This window comes from Vicia villosa, unplaced genomic scaffold, assembly GCF_029867415.1.
Source record: "Vicia villosa cultivar HV-30 ecotype Madison, WI unplaced genomic scaffold, Vvil1.0 ctg.000175F_1_1, whole genome shotgun sequence".
NCBI classification, from domain to species: Eukaryota; Viridiplantae; Streptophyta; class Magnoliopsida; order Fabales; family Fabaceae; genus Vicia; species Vicia villosa.
Genome location: NW_026705050.1, coordinates 1 through 21,097, shown reverse-complemented (window position 1 = coordinate 21,097; position 21,097 = coordinate 1). Strand labels below are relative to the sequence as shown.

Here is a 21,097-nt window from a genome sequence, read left to right as displayed (position 1 = left end):
CTTGTGATGATCATGAAGATGTGGAAGGAGGTTGTGCTGAAGATGTTGAAGAAGGTGGTTGTTCAGAAGATGTGGAAGAAGAGCAAGGAGAAGATGAAGAAGAATAGTTGTTTTATGTTATCTAGCCCAGTTATTAGAACTTTTTTTGGTTATTTTGGGATGACTCTTTTTTGAGAGAAACTTGTGGTTGTACAACTTAAATAGTGCAGGGATCATGGATGAACAACTTAACATGGTTGTTTTGATTTTGAATTTGGGATGAAAAACTTAGTATCCAACTATTATTAGTGGATGAACTACTATTAATGTTAATTTTATTGTTAATTTAATATTGATATATATATTTATACATATATATTTATATATATATATATATATATATATATATATATATATATATATATAAATATATATAAATATATATAAATATATATAAATATAAATATATATATATATATATATATATATATATATATATATATATATATATATATATATATATATATATATATATATATATATATATATATATATAAATATATTTATGTAATGATACAGAAATAAACCGTGGCAGATAACTGGTTTAGAATGCATAACATATAACAACGGTTTTAAATAGGTGGTCATAACCAAACCGTGGCTATATCTTGAACTAATACTGTGTCGTAAACGTTAAAATGAAACCGTGGCTTTACCATATAGCCACAGTTTTTAAGTCATGGCAAGTACAAACTGCGGCCTTAATCAAGCTACCTAAACCGTGGCCTAAAAAAGCCACGGTTGTAAAAAAGGCGTGGTCTATACCAAAAAACCGTGGACTTTACTTTAGGCCACGGCCATATACTCCACAGTTGGATTTCCGTGGCCTAAACGTTACGCCACGGTTATTTTGCATATAGCCTCGGTTTTCTGGGCGTGGCAGGAGGCCTTTTTTCCTGTAGTGTTTGTAATCAATTTGAATTTTTTTTTTACTAAATATATAAGAATTTATCCCTATTGTATTTGAATATTGTAAAGACTATATTTTTATCTTAAACATGTTTTTCAACCTACACTTTTATATGAGAAAAAAATGGCTCATATATAACAAATTACACACTTTTTTTTCAATCTATACATTAAACCGTGGCAGATAACTGTGGCAGATAACTGGTTTAGAATGCATAACATATAACAACGGTTTTAAATAGGTGGTCATAACCAAACCGTGGCTATATCTTGAACTAATACTGTGTCGTAAACGTTAAAATGAAACCGTGGCTTTACCATATAGCCACAGTTTTTAAGTCATGGCAAGTACAAACTGCGGCCTTAATCAAGCTACCTAAACCGTGGCCTAAAAAAGCCACGGTTGTAAAAAAGGCGTGGTCTATACCAAAAAACCGTGGACTTTACTTTAGGCCACGGCCATATACTCCACAGTTGGATTTCCGTGGCCTAAACGTTACGCCACGGTTATTTTGCATATAGCCTCGGTTTTCTGGGCGTGGCAGGAGGCCTTTTTTCCTGTAGTGTTTGTAATCAATTTGAATTTTTTTTTTACTAAATATATAAGAATTTATCCCTATTGTATTTGAATATTGTAAAGACTATATTTTTATCTTAAACATGTTTTTCAACCTACACTTTTATATGAGAAAAAAATGGCTCATATATAACAAATTACACACTTTTTTTTCAATCTATACATTAAAAGGAATGTAGAAAAAATTTCTATTACATTTGTATTTATAACAGACGCTATATTTAATTTAAATATTTTTTACATGTTTGAGGAGGTCACAAAATCAATGGCTGATTCTTGAAAAGATGGAGTAACTCACAATATCTATTGCATGTTCTTTAAAAGAGGGACCCTTGACAACATTTTTTAGTAGTGAATAAAAAAAGTAGTTTCATGAAGTTCACTTTCTTTGAGATATTTCTGAAGCTGCAGCGACATGAGAAATTGTGACAACAACTTAATCAGAAATAAAATAACTGTCAAAGTAGCAAATCTATTCAATCCAATATCCAATTGCAGATAATCACTTTTGATAGATATATAACTTAACATTTTATACTCTAAAAAAACTTGACATTTAAAAAGATTTAAACTTTGTTGGATATTATAGACACCCAAATAAAAACCATCTCTATTGTTCTAAGTCATCTTCTAGAGAATTTTTGATTGTATGCCTCAGTAAGCAGTAATGATAACTGCATAAACTCTAGCATCTATGGGGTTCCTTTCACCATTAATACTCCTTCTTTTGTTGTTGAAGTTATCAACTTTCCAACTTCAGGCATCACCACAGAACAAATCCAGCTTGTATATCCATCTATTTACACCCAATTTCCATCACTCTTTGACACATCTGTTAGATACAAACCTACTAAGCCAGAAAATCATCTGCCTTTCGCTAAAGTATGGTTTCGCCTTATCTTGACAAACTTTCGTCCTTGAGCTTATCAGAAGGATTTTCTGCTTCATGAGGATAAGACCTTTCTTTTTTGTCTGATAAATAGCTATCAAATCAACCTCTCTCAAACCATCTTCAACTATCTGAAGGGATCAGTGATTTCTTCAAGGAATCTTACTAAGTCATTCATTCCTTATGGATGAGTTCTAAATGAACTTATCCTCAAGGCTAGATTGTTGGTTTAGTTCGAAGGGTTAAGATGGGACCTGAGACTGCAATTGCTGATGAAAGATGTATTATTCTGGAAGAAGAATATATTTAAAAAATTATTCTCTTATGTTCAACTGTGTTTATATGTTGCTTATGTTTTCTTTCTGTTTGTCAACTTTCTTGTTACCGTTTGTTGTTTTTTATTTTATCTTTAATCATCTTTAATCCTTTTTTGTGTCGTTTTTATTTCTGTTTATTATCTCTGGTTATTTTAATGAGATTGATGTGTGTTTATTATTTTCTCTCACTGATCTCTGCTTGCATAATCAAAGTTAAACTCAATTAAAATTCATAACTTAAACTTTTGATTATGATAAAATGCGGGAGAAAGTTAAGATGTCATTTTGATGAAATCCCTTGAAATCTGCTTGCATAATTAAAATAAATTTAGACATAAATGAAAAAAGATGTTAAAATGTAATTTTCTTGAGAAGAAAGAATTTCTGATAAACAAATTCTAAAAAATCGCTTCCACTTGTTTTAATCAGAATATTCTAATCTTTGAAAATTTAGGGGGAGATTGTTTAACTCAGAGAGAGTTTTTCCAAACAATGCTCAGATATCCCTTCATTCTAAACTTTGAGTCTTTAACTCAGGGGGAGATTTCTATTTGCTAAAATATTGTTTTCGTCTGTATTTTAAATTCGATTATGATATTACCGTGTAAAATTGTTACATCAAAATACATGGTTTTGTCATCATAAAAAAGGGGAGATTGTTAGAACAAGATTTGTTTCTACACGTCATCTAGGGATGGCCATGGGCACGGTACTTTAGTACTCGTCCCCATACCCGCGGTTTGAAAAAAATTCATGTAATCGAGCCCATACCCGCACGGGCACCAACTTGTGAACTCGCACCCGTACCCTATGGGTACCTGATTACCCATACCTATACCCGTTTACCCGCATATCGAATAAAACACTACCGATCAATTGTAAATTATCATGTTCTTTTAAGTTTTAACAACATTAAAAAAATTCCAGAATGTTATTATTGAGTTAAGAAATAAACAAAGACTTTTATTAAAATGTGTATAAGTATAATATTGATGTATTTTATAAAATTGGTAAGCATACATGTGTATATAATAATAAAAGTAAAAACATATAAATATATATTGTGCGGTGTAACTCGGTGGGAGAGTTGACTTTTAATTTTCGCAAACAAATGTTGCGGTGAGCAAGAGTCGCCACCGACTTTTATTTTATCCAATATCTTGGAAGGGCAAAAAGAACAGAAAAAGACCTTTTAAGAAAAACGGGCTCGGGGGGTAGATTATGAAAAGGGAAGGTGTTAGCATCCTTTTCATCCGTAGTTATCTACGGGCTCTTAATTTGCTTAGCTCATGTTTGTTTGTTTTATAAAAAAGAGAGTTTAAGGACTTTAGCTTAAAAGCGAAGCCTTAGATTTTGAAAAGAGAGGTGCGAAAAGCTTTTAATTGAGCAAGCAAATTAGGAGCACTACTCTAAGTTTGGTCTTTTTCTATGCTTTTTACTCTCCTAAGAGAGATAGGGCTATCCTTACCATTCGGGATAGATAGTCCCATTGATTGGATGTGCGGGACAATCGAAGCGTCGTCGTAGGTCGTTTGAAAGCAACATGATAGAGGTACCTTTAGCAAATTCGAAGGGACAATCATCATTTCGTAGGCAACCATTCGAGGGACTAGATCATATACTTGTAGGCAACATCGAGGGACTTATGATCTTTGCGATGATTTTTTAATCGTCGGGACTTTTGCTAGTGGGTACCTCTATATTCGAGGGACACGACCATTATTTGTTTGTAAGGCAACCAAGAGGGGCGTACCCTAGAGGTGAGTGTGTGAACAAGTATGAAAGAAGTGTGTTGATTTAAATATTTATCTTGAGTTAGTGAGCTAACGTTCAATTATTAGTCTTTTCATACAATCCTAATTACTAGGAGTTAATATATTTACATAAAATAAATGGCGGAAAAGTAAAGGTTCCTACGCTATTACATGGCTTCGGGGATTAGGGATACATAACCAAAAATGGGGGATGCGGAAAATAAAAGTGCGGAAAGTAAATGTCCTAATTACTATTACATCCCATAAACAGTTACATTGTTTAAAAAATACGAGAATAAAATGGTGAATGTCCATAATAGTCCAATTGATCAAAGTGTAGTACCTCACAAATGTTAGTTACGGAGATATGTAATGATGAATGAGAAAACAAATATTTATCAAAATTAATTAGAGAAAATCTAGAAATAAGCACATAAAAAAAATTTAAACAAATATTTGTTAGTATTTTTAATAAGAATGATTAAACTAAAATATTTTTTGTGTTTTTTTTTATGGAAAATAAGATCTAACATATTTTTTTTTGTGTTTTAATATGAGAAATAAAATAAAAATCTAATTAGTCTAAAGCCTGTTTTTATATTTTTAATATAAAACTAATTAATCTAAACTCTAATATTTTTGTATTTTTGATATTAAAATAAATATTAAAAAGGAAACTATATAAAATTAAACAATTAAATAAACTGGGCTGAAAACAGTAAACAAAAGGAGTATCAAGAGAAATTCGATTGGGCTTATTTGAAAGAAAAAAGCCCAAAACAACTAACTGCCAGCCATGGGGATGTGGTGGTGGTCCAAAGCAAAATGGAAAACGGGTCTGGACTTTTACAATCAAATGAACCCAAGTTGAAGAAATTGAAATTAAAAAAAACCCTAGAAGCGAAAGACCAAAACGGCAGCCCTCTTTCCCATTTTTACATTCGGTTATCTCCCACTCTTTCACGTTTCTTCTTCCTTTTTACTATTTTTGTGGTCTTACCTTCATCTCTCTGTTCCTAACATTCCCAGATAAAACTCATGACTCAAATCTCTCTATTTCTCCTCTCACCAACTTTCAGCTCAAAGATAAACAACAACAATCATAAATCTCAACTAGATCGGAATACTCAACCAAGCAATCACACCTCAACAACAGAAATCAAACATTGACGCTCTAAATCAATATGAATCATCATCTACCTCAATTAATTTGGACAAGAAATATGGATTCAATGATCAAGGATTACCTTTGGAGAACCGAGGTCCGAGAAGTTGCTTGCCGTCAATGGTGTTGAAGCAGAGTTGTGGTGTCACGGTGGTCGGACGAGGATTCGCGGGTGCAATCGGAACAGGCGCGGTGGGTGGAGTGTTGTTGTGCGGCGTCGGAGCTTCACGGCGGAAGCCTGCGGTCTGCAGTGGGGCGGAGCTTAGTTCTCGCGGTGAAGCCGTCGCCGGTGTTAGGTTCTTCGTGGCAGATCCGTGGGTGACTCGAACTTGCTTTGTTCTGTTTTGGTGTCGTCTTGGTGTTTGCTGATTCGTATAGTTTCGTTTCTGTTGTGTTGTTCAAATCAGAATTTCACCCTGTATTCAAACACATAACAACCACATTGCATCAGTTCAATTCATATGTTAATAGTTCCATGATTTGTTTAAACTTCTTGATTTTTTGTTAGAATGATTCATTGAATTGGCCATGTTGTTGTTCTGAAAAGAAAACTATGTAAGTTAAGTGATGATGAAATTAGTTATGGAAGTTTGAGTCTGTAATTAGAATGAGTTAACAGGCTTGCTTGAAAATTTGCAGGTTGGATGATGAATAATTTTTATAAGAATTTCATGATACTCTATCGAAAAACAAAAAGGGGAGGATTAAAAAAGTGTTATTGTTTTTTGGGTTTATCTAAAAACAAGAGATTGTACATGGGGCAAGATCATGGCTTAAAAAAAGACGTAATAACCATAATATATAATTTTTAATGAAAAAAAAAAAAGAAACCATAAAACATGGCAAGATTGTCAGTGTTGTTGACGTAAGTAAAATCATTAACTTTATTTTTAAGAAAAAAAACAAAAACCATCAGAATTGACATCATATGGTTGCAAAATAAATAACTTAAAATTAAAAGAAATCGAAAGAATAAATAGGGGGCTTCATATAAAAATCATCGGCCAAACATTTAGAAATCATTTGAAAAAAAGGTGGCCTCAGGTGTCATCGTTGACCAAAAATCAAAAGATGTTAGATGTTAAAAAGCGACTGAAAAAAGTTTGTGAGTGTATGTGGAAAAAGGTTGGTAATTGTTAGAAGGTTGTTGGTTAGAGAAATTGTTGATTGTGAGAGAGTGTGTAGGTGAGAAAATAAGAGAATTGTTGATGAAAAAAGAGAGTGTAGAGACGCTATTTTATAGACGGTAAATTAGGTCAAAACAATCCTAAAAAAAAGATCCAACCCAAAGGCCCTTGCAAGCCTTACTTCCTAAGCAACCGAACTATGTTATTTATTTGAAATAAAAAACCAATTGAAAGTGTATGAAGCATCAGCCAGTATTTTCTATTTATTAAAATATGAGCAATTTAAGAGTAAACTACTATATTTTAAAATAGAATTTAAATCGAATATTTATAGAATTCAGGATGTCAATGTAAATGAATCCAAGATTTTATAAAAATCCAATTTTGAAAATAATTTTGAATTTTTTTCTTTTAAAAGTGTGGGCAAATTTTGGGGTATGACAGCTGCCCCTGTTCAATCTTCTTCAACCTGAGGATGCAGATTGGCTTGTTTGCTTATCGTAATCTGAAGGTGGAAGAGGATTGAACACTAGAATACCCAGAAATTTACCCTTCCTGATGCAGGAATTTGTGCCGGAGATGAGCTTAAAGATGCCATCCAGGTGTTGATAAATTGTTATCGGGGATGGGCTTAAAGATGCCATCGCGATGTTGACAAAGTATCGTCTAAAGCAGATGCTTTTCAGACTGAATCATATGCATTGAATATATCTGAAGGAGAGATTCATCAAAATGACGTAATGTCTTACAGAAGATTACCTGGAAAGGTTAGACCATTGGCTTAAAGATGATTGTGCTTTAAACAAAGTTCGGGAAGAAATGTCTTAGAGAAGACTACCTAAAAAGGTTCCTGGAAAGGATGAGAACTGATGTAAAGAAAATTAGACTTTAAACAACGCTTGGGAAGAATTGTCTTAGAGAAGACTAACTAAATAATTCCTGAAAGAGCAAGAGATGTTTTAGAAAAGATTGGATGATTATTTTTAAAGAATATTACCTAAAGAGGATGAGATATGTCTCAAACAAGACTAACCTAGAAAGGCTCCTAGAAAGGATATGAAATGTCTTAAACAAGACCACCTAGAAAGGCTCCTTGAAAGGATATGATATGTCTTTAAACAAGACTGGCCTAGAAAGGATATGATACGTCTTAAACAAGACTACCTAGAAAGGCTCCTATAAAGGATATGATATGTCTTAAACAAGACTACCTAGAAAGGCTCCTAGAAAGGATATGAAACGTCTTAAACAAGACTACCTAGAAAGGCTCCTAGAAAGGATATGATATGTCTTAGAAAAGACTACCTAGAAAGGCTCCTAGAAAGGATATGATATGTCTTAGAAAAGACTACCTAGAAAGGTTCCTAGAAAGGATATGAAACGTCTTAGAAAAGACTACCTAGAAAGGATATGAAACGTCTTAGAAAAGACTACCTAGAAAGGCTCCTAGAAAGGATATGATATGTCTTAGAAAAGACTACCTAGAAAGGTTCCTAGAAAGGATATGAAATGTCTTAGAAAAGACTACCTAGAAAGGTTCCTAGAAAGGATATGAAACGTCTTAGAAAAGACTGCCTAGAAAGGCTCCTAGAAAGGATGAGAAGTTTTTTGATTGTTTCTTAATTATCTTTGAAGAATAACTCGGAGTTAAGCATCAAGATTGTATCTGTGTCTGGAATGAGTGTCAAAATTAAATCGTTGATAACATCATCTTTGCACCATATTAGGATGATAATGTTCTTTTGATTAGGAAATGACCTAAAAAGACAAAAATTAGTTTTATGCACTGTCATGATGCATGTATTGTGTAATGAGGTTCTCGAAATAAACGAGAATGTTGTATGTTATGTATGTAATGTGAATGAGGTTCTCGAAATAAACGAGAATGTTGTATGTTATGTATGTATTGTGAATGATGCATGGATGGACTATATAGTCGAAGCATATTGGTAACTTTGTATAGCAATTGCTGGTTGAGAAAATAAATCTCTGTATGCTGCTGGAGATGATGACAAGGTAATTGTGTTAAGAATTCCTATCTTCCGTTCGAGGATATCTAGCTGGGGATTTTTATTACCGCTTGGGGATGAAAGTAGCTTGAGTGATTTGATCCTGATGTGCCCTGACTATGGATAAGAGAGATGGATAACTGACCAAGTTTCTACTGTGAGTGTCAACTTTACTGGGAACGATGAGTTTGAATAAACCCTGTTGGAGAAGAAGATTGTATCAGAGAGCCTGTAGTGTTGGGGAGCCAAGTCTCTGTTGGGAAGAGATTACTTGAAGATAACTTCTCGAGGATTACTTTGTGAAGATATTTTGTGAAAACAACTCTGTTGGGAAAATTCCTGGAGATTTCAGATTTTCATTGCCCCATGTCTTCAAGTATTTCTTAACTTGCTGTTGGAAAACATTTTCTTGACCATATGTGGCCCTTTGCATGTGGGAGTCTATCTGCTCCTGAGATCAGTAGCCTGGTATACCTGGTGCTTGAAGTTATTGGAATAGAACCCTATATGAGAGAGTGATACTGGCACCATCTGACGTTGGTCACTAAGTGGCCTTTGCAACATGCCCCCAATGATGGACTAGCTTCTCTGGTTGTTCAGCGTCTTTGAGAGATTCTACGAATCGTGACCAGATTGCCCCTGGTAGATGGGATGTTTACTCAATGGAGTATTAGACTCCTTTTATGCCCCTGAGGATGATCAGAATTTGAATGTTTAGTATGAGAAATATAATTCTAATGCAAAGTTCATGTTTGTCGTGAAGTTTAAATAATTTTTTTTTTTTGCAAGGATGTCAAAACATCGATTTTTGTGAAAGGTGTTGTGATACCAATCAAGCGTTTAGCAAAACTCCTAGAAGTCGGTTTACCGTATTCTCGTTATAGTATGCTTTCGAATTAACCCTGCTTCAATTAGGACTTTTTAGGGTTGTAACGTGGCCAGGTTCACGGTTTTTTTTTTTTAGAAAAAAAGATTTTTAGGCTCAAAATTTTATTGGTGCCCACCCCCTTCATGATGTTCTCCAGCCTAAATTCAGTTAACTCGATGCGAGCATTCATCCTTCAAAAGGAGTTTGAGACGATTGAGGAATCGATGAGGTGTTTGGACATGGCAGTCACTTACCTTTTATTCTTGGTGTCTGATCACACGATCTTGAATTTATAGTCACGCGACTTTGCCCCTTTTATTGAGGATCCTTTTTTGTTTCCCTAACTTTTGCCTGGACAAATTCTTTTGAATTCCGAGTTTGAAGTCCAGCGGGATGCCCTAACTTTTGCCTAAGTCACTTGTTTTCAAGTTTGTTGACTTAGCGGGTTTTCTTTTTTTCTTTTCTGTTTTTTTTTTCGGTTCATTTTTCCTTTTTTGAACAAGTCGTATGATCCTGAGATGTCTTCGATTTTTTTAGAAAGATTGTGACTGCCTCATTTCTTGACCTCCTAATGTGAGGGATAACCATTATGGTATCGATTTTCCTCAATCTTTTGAAGGATAACCATTGTTGTATCCTTAGATGCAAGCTCTTGATGAATTTCGAGCACTCGATCACGTTAACTGAACACTACCCTGTCCCTAGGTTAAATATGAGGGTTTTTCATATAGACAAGAAAACTCTTACTTCAAGGCTCAAAGGGGTTGACAAGGGTTTATCATCCTTATATCTTCACTGTTTAGGAATTGAAATAATGCCTGTACATCATCAACAAGGTTTTACTCGAAAGCACACCATTTGAGATTATGAGTATTATATGCTCGTCATTCTCCCTTCAGAGTCATCATGCTTTATCACCGAGAGTTTGGTATCACCAGCAAAGAAAAACATGTTAGAGCGAGAGCTAATGAATTTTTTCAAGACAAACATATACAGGGCATTATTGTTACAGTTCAAAAACAAACAAGTATTGCATATAAATAGTATTGAACAAAAACAAGAAAGATTACACATAAACATGCATGATGATGTAGAGATTGTCAAAGTTGAGGAGATTTTCTCCGTATGGACTTATCGCTTCAGAAGATCTGTTGAGTCGAAGGAGAACTTCAAATCTGGCTTGTAGGTATGAATGATGATAGCCTTTGCATCAATCAGGTTTTGAACCTTGTTTCGAAATGGATGAAAATCATCAATCGAATGGCCAAGTGCCCCAGAGTGGGAAACAAACCGAGCGTTAGTGTCTGATCCTACAGGAAACTTTTTAGATTACTTCTAGGAAGAAGATTTTGGTGAAGTCATACAAGAGTTGCAAGTATCCAACTTCAGGGACAGTAAGAATAAAATAGTAAGAAGATGAAGAGCTTGTCCTTTGGAATCTTTGGTTGCAGCTTCGTCTGAAGAACTTTGACCTTTCATCTTTGGACGTCCTTCTATAAGAATCAAGCTCACCATATCCAGTGGGTCATAGCCTCTGATTCGGGGTATGTTACTTTTGATTTTAAAGGCATATGGCTAAAGGAAAATAAATCCTCTTGCCCCTTGATATGAATTGTACCCTTAAGAAATAGTGTCTACCAAGATGTTGCTGCTCCAGATCAGAATCAAAGTCTACATCAGATACAAGCTGTCACGTCAAGATCAGATGTCAAAGATATGTTAGTCAGAAGAGCTGTTGCTCATTATTCTAAAGACATAATAAAAGATCAGCAGATAAGGATTCATCTGAAATACAGTGTAGTTGATGACTCTTGTTTAGATATCATGACGTGTTCCTCAGATATGTTGTTGCACTATTATCTCAAGACAATGTTCTATTCTAAAAGGACTTAAACACTATATCTTGTATTGCTTGTGTTGTCCCACCATCAAATCAGTTATCTCTTCAGATACAAATTTGATCTAGGAAGTTCTGTGTCATACTTCAGAAAGGCTGCTGTCATTATTTCTGAAGACAAAGTTCTGATCCTGTTTTGTTATGATGTTCTTATGCCTTCTCAAAAAAGTAGTTTCAGAACTACTCATTAGATACATCATCAGAAGAAAAAATAAAATAAAGTGATCTCTTCCAAGCTTACTACTTCAGAATCAGAAGTACATCATTTGAAGATAAGATCAAGAAACTTTCTCATGAAGATTTAGTACAACGATATGCTCAACAATTCACAAATATCAAGATGTTTGTACTTTTCAAAAGTTGTCTTCCATGCCATCACATCAAAGCTGCAAGCTGCAAGGCTAAGGAAGTAACGTGTTCCTACATCTTACACCTACACTTATATTTGTTGGAAAGTAACTGTTGGCTTTGAAGAAAAGACTTTTCTATCCTTTCAACGTCTCTTTCCCTAAAGAGTATAAATGAAGATCAAGGCTTTAGGAGAAAAGCTGCTGGAAAGTGAATAGCAAAAAATATGCTAGAATCTAACCAAGCCAAAGCTACGGATTGCAACTACTCAATCCATAGATGATGTTAGTGAAAACTTCAAAAGCTGAAGAGGATGTTTGTCGTAAATGTCAAAGCTGCAATGCTACAACATGTGAAAAAGTTGAAGCTCAATCAATGAAGATCAAGAAGCTGAAGCCGAAGGACAAATAAAAAGAAGAGAAGATTACTATAAGATGCACATCAACACTTTATCATAAACATCTTTGTAGAATCTGAAAAAAGAAAGGATTTGTTGCTCATATCTTGCTCAACACTTTTGTGTTGCCCATACTTAAACATTTGTGTAATATGCTTTTAAGAAGCACCCTTGTAAACACAATGTTAATCAATTTTTATTGATTGTTCCTTGAGTGACTATTCTTAGCCTATATACTCAAGAAGACAGTGACACTTTGTCATCATGGGAAATCTTCTTTAAGGGACCAGTTGGGTCAGAATTCTTAATGGAGTCGTTGATTGTTATATATCTTAAGGGACAAGGTGGGTCATAATTCTTAAGGGATCACAAACAGGCTGATCAATGTGCTTTGGAAAAACTTCTTTAGGAGGCTAGTTGAGTCAGAATTCTTAAACATGTCATTGATCTTATATCTTTTAGGGGACCAGTTAGGTCAGACTTCTTAGGAGATCACTAACAGAATGGATCAATGTTTTGTTTTTAGTCACCGACAATTGGCCTGTGCAATTGTAATCTTTTCTATGATTAGTGGATTAAGTCCTTTTCTATGGAAAAATCACCTTGGCGGGTGGACAAGACTAATCTTTTCTAAGGCCAACCTAGATAACTGAATGTGTCATCTTTCTATTTCTTGCATGCGTTAAAGTTTATCTAAACGAATATTTTTCTAAGAAGGGCAAAGTTTAAAAAATCCAATTCAAACCCCACTTTCTTGTGCTTTTATCTACCTTCAAAATGATTAATTATAAATTACTAAGGGATATAAAACATTTAATTACTAGTTTTCCCATATCCCCTCTTCATGATCAAGACGAATAGCATGCACATCATCTGAATCATTTTCTTCAAATGATTGATGTACATGTGTTGCTAAACAAGGCGTCTCATAGTTAAAATCTTGATTTTCATCTATACTATTGGAAAGATGTTTTTCTTGAAGAACAATTGACCATCTAGTGTTAGAAGGATCAGTGACATAATAAACTTGTTTTGCTTGGGTTGCCATGATGAATAGGTCGTTCTTATAAGTTGGCTTTCGAATATCAACCCATGTCAATCCTAATTCATCAGTTTCTACACTAGTGTTACTGTCAATCCACCTGCACTTAGATAAAGGCAATTTAAAAGAAACATAGTCAATCTCCAAAATCTCCCAAATGACCCCAAAGTACACTCTAGATGCTAGTACAAAATTATTATCTTTGGAACTAGAAAAGTACATGGATCCAGCCTCAACCATAACCCCACTATTTTGCATGGTGTTACGATCATCTTTTAATTTTGCATAGAATGAATATTTAATAATATCGTATGCCCTCCAAGTAGTTACATTAAACTTAGGCATACGTGACAACCATTTGCATGTATCTAATGCACTACTCTCTTTAGAAATACTTTCATTAAACCAAATTATGAAAGTTTTGTTATGTTATGTCAACAACCATTTTTCATTCATCATGGGGAATTTTTCCTTTATAAGACTTTTGTGAGCGATCAAGTAAGGTTGAACTTCACTAAAGTTATTCAATATATACAAATGTTCTTGAAGAACTACTCCTTGATCAAATGTCTTAAAATTTAAACCTTGAATACCTCTACCATCATGACGAGACTCAGGAATTCCCATAAAGTTTGCTTCTGACAAATAGTTTGTACAAAACTCAATATCTTCTTTTGTGATGTACCTATCTACGATCGAAGCTTCTGGACGGTGATGATTATTTTTATACCTTTTAAAAATATTCACGTATCGCTTTAAAGGATACATCCACCGTAAATAAACTGGACCATAAATTCTAATCTCACTTGCTACATGAACAACTGAGTGAACCATAATGCCAAAGAATGATGGAGGGAAAAACATCTCTAAATGGCACAAGATAATTGCAGTTTCGTGTTCCAAGTCATCTAAATTTACAGGATCAATAAGTTTACTACATATAACATTGAAAAATAAGCACAATCTGGTTATAGTTACCCTTATATTTCTTGGTTAAATGCCACAGATAGCCACCAGTAGAAGTTGTTGCATAAAGCATGACAATCATGAGATTTTAAATCAACTAATTTGTGATTGTTCTCTGATACAAATTTCTTCACATTTGACGAGTACCATCGGGGGAACTTTGATACCCTGCAAACAGTTGCAATTTTTTTCTTCTTTTTTAGACAAAGTGTGACATGCTGGAGAAAATAAGTTCTATTTCCTACTTCTTTTGGGGATAACTCTTGTAGTATACCCATCACAACCATATCTTCGCAGGATTTCTTAGAATCTTTTATCTTACCTTTAATGTTGATAAGTGTTCCAATCAAACTATCACATATATTTTTCTCCATATGTATCACATCAAAACAATGTCTTACGTCAAGACTAGACCAGTATGGAAGATCAAAGAATACCAACCTCTTTTTCCAAATATTTTCTCCACGAGCTTTTTTTGTTTCTTTCCAAAGACAACATTAATGTGTTGTTGTCTTTTTTAAACTTCCTTCCCAATTAAGGGCTTTGGAGCGATATCAAACCCATACTCTCCATTAAAAGTCTTATGCAATCTACAATATGGATGATTAGGTCTTAGAAATTTTTTATGCCCAAGATAAACTTTCTTTTTTCCTTTTTGTAATTGGTGGTGACATGTATCAACTTCACATATAGGATACGCTTTATATCCGTTGATGTTGTACCCAGAAAAATCAGCGTATGCAGAAAAGTCATTGATTGTGTAAAATAATATGACACACAACTTAAAGTTATCACCTATATACGCATGATCAACATCAACACCTTCCTCCCACAAAAGTCTTAAATATTCAACCAATGGCGTTAAATAAATATTTATGTCGTTCCTTGGTTGTTTTGGATCCGAAATCATCATCGATACCATCATATAATTGCGCTTCATACATAACCATGGAGATAGGTTGTAAATTATGAGAAGTACAGTCCATGGCGTATGGTTAGTACTCAAATTATCAAAATGGTTCATTTCGTCGGTGGCAAGTCCAAGACTAAGGTTCCTCGGTTCAAGGGAAAAATCTGGAAACAAAGAATCAATTTTCTTCCATTGCACTAAATCAGCTACATGGCGAATTTTGCTGTTACACACTCTTTTATCCGCATGCCATCTAGTATTCTATGTGTCACTAACATTAGCAAACAATCTCTTGAAACTTAGAAATATCGGTAGGTACCACATCACCTTGGCAGGAATATTCTATCTAGTTACACCATCATCGCCAATCGTCATCAACACCATTGTCCTTCTGCTTGTAGCGTGACTCCCCATACCTCGGACACTTCTTCAAGTTTTCAAACTCTTTCCTATATAAGATGTAATCATTAATACGTGCATGTATTTTGACATAGTCCAAACCCACTGAGCACAATATCTTCTTGACCTTATAAGTACGATTCGACAATGTGTTACCTTCGGGAAGCATTTCTTTCAACAATTCCAGCACTTCAGTGAAACGTTTAACCGTCCACCCACCTCTTGTCTTAAGATTAAATAGTCTTAACACAACTGATAATCTTGTAAAACTTTTACATCCCAGATAAACAAATCTTCCATGTCTCTTCGCAAAGTATCTACCACATTAGCTTTCTTGAAAGCATCTACTCCTATATCACAAATCATGTCTTCTAGAGTATCATTCATAAATTCTTCATCTTCAACTGTACATGACAAATGTCTCTTTTTTGTCCCTCTACCGTGTCATATATATTTCATGTAATTTTGAATAATTCCATCACAACCACAATGATTGAATATAACATCTCTTGGATGTTTTTTTTTTATATTATAATATTTTTTACAAGGACACCAAAAATCCTATAAATGTCAGGAAGTTTTTTTTCTCGCTAAATCAAGAAATTGTATCACTCCATTCTCATTCTCTTTACTTAATCTATTGACTTTCATCCAACTACGATCCAAAATCACATAAAGCTTCTGAAAATTAAATAAAAATAATACACATCCAACAAAGATAAAGAACAACAGTAATGGATAACAACAACAACAACAAGAACAACAGTAATGGAGAACAACAAGAGTAACATACTGGAGAATAATGGTGAGAGAGTTTTTTTTTCGCCAGGGCTTTCGTCCTCCTTGAAGAATAATGGTGTTCTTTCGTTAGTTAGAGAAGAAGTGTTCGTTCGCTAGAGCTCTAAAAGTGAATGAGGTAGACACCGAGGGAATAAAAAATGTAAAGAGTATTTATCTCAGTTTTACTGAAAACTGAGGTAACACATCTGACGTAAAATCTATAAAAAAATAAATGCACCTTTTTGGTTTCAAAAAGAATAAAAAATTAGAGTTTTTATCTCGGTTTTAAAGAAAAGCGAGGTAACATATCTGATGTAAAATCTATAAAAAATAAAGGCTCCTTTTTGTTTCTAAATAAATCATAAAATTGCAAGAGATGAGAATCGAATATCAAATCCTGAGCATATATTTATGTCGGTTTTTGTTAAAATCGAGGTAACAAATTGATTTTTTTAAAAATAAAAGCAAGGCCCTCAGATTACATATACCCTCAATTTTTTATTCTTCATGGTGAAAGTTTCGTCATAAAAAGCATTATTTATTGTAGTGACTGTCCGAGTTTGCATAAATATTATTTTTTAGGCTTAAGACCTTAAATAATACTCTTTTAACTATTCTTAAGGTTTATGATGAATTCTTAGGATGAGAGAATAATAAATAACTTTAAAGTTAATGAACCAAGTTTACTATCCTCTTGTTCCTTCCCCTAAGGAAACTTCTTTTCTAGATCAACATATTTTGTATATTTGAAGAATGATTTTCCTCTTGGATCTTCTTTGTCATGGAAAAGTGGAAGGGGAGGTGTACCTGCACACACTCTAACACTCAAGTCAATAATTATCAGTGATAAGAGGTATGTAGTTTTTAAGGAAATTTTTGTGTGTACGTGACTTTTTTTATAGAAATTCTATTAGGGTTTTAGTTGGCCCTAATTACGTTGTCCCTATCTAGATCGTTCATATTACATGATGGTGGAATATAATTAATTATGTTATTCGACAATTATTCTTTCTCTCTTTTGCTTGGATCAATAATTTTCTCTAGGGTAGGTCCAGGCCGGTTCCCTGGGCCCCAAAACCTTATGTCTGCTAAGATATATTTGTCCTCTGAGATTGTTATTATGATGCCATTATATTGATAAATATTTTCATTTTGGGCCTTTGTGACTAAATAATTATAGTACATTTTTAAAAACAATAAAAATAATATTTTGATACTTTCCTATAAAAGAAATTTGTAAAAAAATATTAAATCTATATTATTTTATAATTATTAATTTCCTTAAAAATAAAAATAAATAATTAAACAAGACCTAAAATTATTCAATAAACACAAAGTAATATACATCAAAACAGATACAATATGTGATTTATAAAAGCTATTATAATAGCACACCCTTTATCTAAACTAACACATAATCACACGTTGATCATTATTGCTAGAGGAACTAATACAAACAACACAAATTTTAAGATACTCTTTATAAACATTCTTCTTTATTTTACAACGAAAATTCAACAACAGAAATTATATTGTAGTCTTGTTTCAAAAATAGATAACACATCTTAGTTTGTTTGTTTAATCTTATTTCACTTGGTTACTTTCAAGTTTCACCGTAACAATGATAAATCCTTTGTCACAACCAAAAGCAAGCCTGCAAAATATAATAACATGTGTCAATTATTGAAGTAAAAAATATAATTTATTGTTAATTGTCAAATGCATATTTTGTTTAGAAAATTACTGAGATGATCCTTTTTTATATCCAATGCTCCATACTCTCTCAAGACCAAAGTCCAATGAAGTTTCAAGTCTGCAAGTTATTAGGGGAAAATGTTAAAAAAATGTTAGCTAACATAAAGTTTTTATTGAACACAATAATTAAAAATACAACAATTCCAATAATTACTTATGTACCTATGTGAGACAACATCCCATATTTTGATAGTAGAATCCTCTGAAGCTGTAATTATTATAGGAATCTCAGGATGAGCACATATTGTTGTAACATTGTTTTTGTGTCCTTCAAGTGTTTTTATGCATTCTTTAGAATTATAATTCCATACCTGTTGAAATATAAGTTTAGTATAGGATAAAATTAAATACCTCAATAGGTGAACGAACTAAAAAAGAGTAACTTATATGCAAACCTTGGCAGTATAATCATCAGAACCACTTAAAAGATATTGCTTTTCATTACTCTCAAAATAATCAACACAATTCACTCCTTTCAAGTGTCCTTCAAAGGTGAAAACCGGAGTTGGGGAATCAATAGTCCAAACCTAACAAAAGAAACAAGTTGTACAAAATGTTTGTTAACGAATTTAAAATTAAGCAAAAAATTTATTAAAAAAACATCAACGTTCGCAATCTAGACAACATCAGCAAAGTTCTTGATATCTACAATCATAATTTTAACTACCGTTTTCTATAATATCAAATATCATCACCCAATTGCAATTTAGATACCTTTAGAGTGCCATCGAGGGATGTACTAGCAAAAGTAGATGGATCCTTAGGGTAAAATGCTACTTGCATCACATAATGCGAGTGTCCTTCAAAAGTTTCATCACATGACCAACCTTTCTTCCAATTCCACAATTTCAAAACTTGATCATCAGAAGCAGACACCACATATGGCAGAAAAGGATGAACATCCAAACTTCTTATATAATCTTTATGTCCTTCAAATTCTATTATCTTTTCCATTTTTTCATAATTGTAGACACGAATATACTTGTCGTCAGTCGCTGCGATAACCCAATTTTCCCGAACAATAAACTTTGCAGATCTCACTATAGGTCAAACAAGAACAAATAAGACACACAAGAACTTAACTTGAATTAACAACCACTATTATTACATTGTGACATTTACCTGGTGATTCACTAATTTTGAAAGACTTCTCTTCAACCTGTCACAGTGACAAAATCAATATCAAATATAAATTAACTTCAAAGTCCTTTAAATGAATAAGTTCTTCAACAATTTAAAATTTAAAAGTAGTTATTTGCATGAGAAATCATAATTTTTCCACTCAAAATTCAAATTTAATTATTTACCTTTGTTTGATAATTCCATATAGAAATAGTTCCGGAATATAAACCCAATAAAATCCTACATATAAAAATAATAATGTATATAAATGCTTGTAACAATAACAACTAATGTTACACTTAGAGTTTTCACAAGAAAATTTGATAATATGAATATGTTTTTTCTCATCTATCTATCTATCTATATATATATATATATATATATATATATATATATATATATATATATATATATATATATATATATATATATATATATATATATATATATATATATATATATATATATATATATATATATATATATATATATATATATATATATATATATATTTTAAATATTACCATGGCTCAGTTGGATGCAAATCAACAGATTTCACTCTTTCACTGTTTTGAACAAAGTCATGCTGACCAAAAAAAATAATTAGCAACAAAATGTTAAGAACAAAATTTGAATAATAATAATAATCAAAGTTTGAATATAAAAGAGTAATACCTCAATTTCATAGGAGAGAGTTTGTTCCTACAAAATCAACAACATAAGAAGCACTTATTAGAAATTTGGTTTCATAAACTATATAAAATCAAAGAGGGAGGAGTGAATTATGACTGACCATATTAGAAATTTGGTGTTTTTCTTTTACAAAAATGGTAGAAGAAATGTTGAAGATGTATGATTTGGTTGAAGTATTTTTGTGTATATATAGTTAAGGATGCTTTGTAGCTAAGAAATGGAGAAAGAATTTTCTTACGAGCTTCAAAGTTGTTAAGCATTGACTAATTCTAGGAACAATTATTTTGTCACTATCAAAATACTATTCTTACTAATCAATTAAGATATCATGCATGTAATGTGAGGCAAATGTTTATTCAAATTTGTATGGCTTGTTTTATGTGTTATAAAGATCCATTTTTGTCTTACTAATTCACTTCTTATCAATATTATCAATAGTCAATATCTTAGTCCTCTTGAGTCTTGATTCAACATTTTGTGAGGCATGAAATAGAGTTAGGATGCTTCTTAATAGATAGTTTTATTTGCTGTCCTTCAAATTTTACCTAGCACCTCCCATTTTCCATTATATTTCAAAAATACTCATGAATAAATTTGAAAGTGGTCAAGAACGAAATTTCCGATAACATATCAAAATTTCAATAATTTATTTATAAAGTTTTGAAAAAAAAATTATATTCTATAGAATATTTTAAAAATATACTGAAATTTTCTGATCTTTACTAAAAATTTCAAGTTTTCGGTAGTGTAAAAAAATTTTGTTTTTCTCTTTGAAAATGCACTATCAGATTTTTTAAAAAATTAGATAATTTTTTCTGAAAAATTTCAGAAAATTTTAATATTTTTTTAAAATCTCCGATAAACGCAAAAAGAAATTTCAAAATAATCTTTTTAAGAATATAAAAATAATAACATCATCATTAAAGGATGACAAATATAAATATGGACATGCTAACTTTTCAATGTGAATGAAAGTATTAAGAAACTTATCAAACAAAATCTCTTTTGACGATTGAAAGAAGAACTAATTACACCTCCCATACCAAGTTTTGATACCCCAAGCAAACAAAATTTCAATTTTAAAGAATATGAGTCGATTTTTTACTAACTGAACTAAATTTTTCATTGGCTTAT

At 32.6% G+C, this 21,097-nt stretch overlaps 1 protein-coding gene across 1 annotated transcript; it reads right to left on the bottom strand.

The window, feature by feature from the left end:
- Positions 1-17,745: 17,745 nt before the first annotated feature.
- Positions 17,746-20,204, bottom strand: LOC131624919 (coatomer subunit beta'-2-like). Its single transcript, XM_058895846.1, has 10 exons — positions 20,064-20,204; positions 19,946-19,972; positions 19,795-19,856; positions 19,456-19,510; positions 19,271-19,307; positions 18,863-19,188; positions 18,544-18,675; positions 18,311-18,459; positions 18,138-18,206; positions 17,746-18,047 (listed from the first exon to the last, which is right to left on the bottom strand). Exons 1-10 carry the CDS (start codon positions 20,064-20,066, stop codon positions 17,978-17,980), a joined length of 930 nt encoding a protein of 309 aa, XP_058751829.1. The 5' UTR covers positions 20,067-20,204; the 3' UTR covers positions 17,746-17,977.
- Positions 20,205-21,097: the final 893 nt, after the last annotated feature.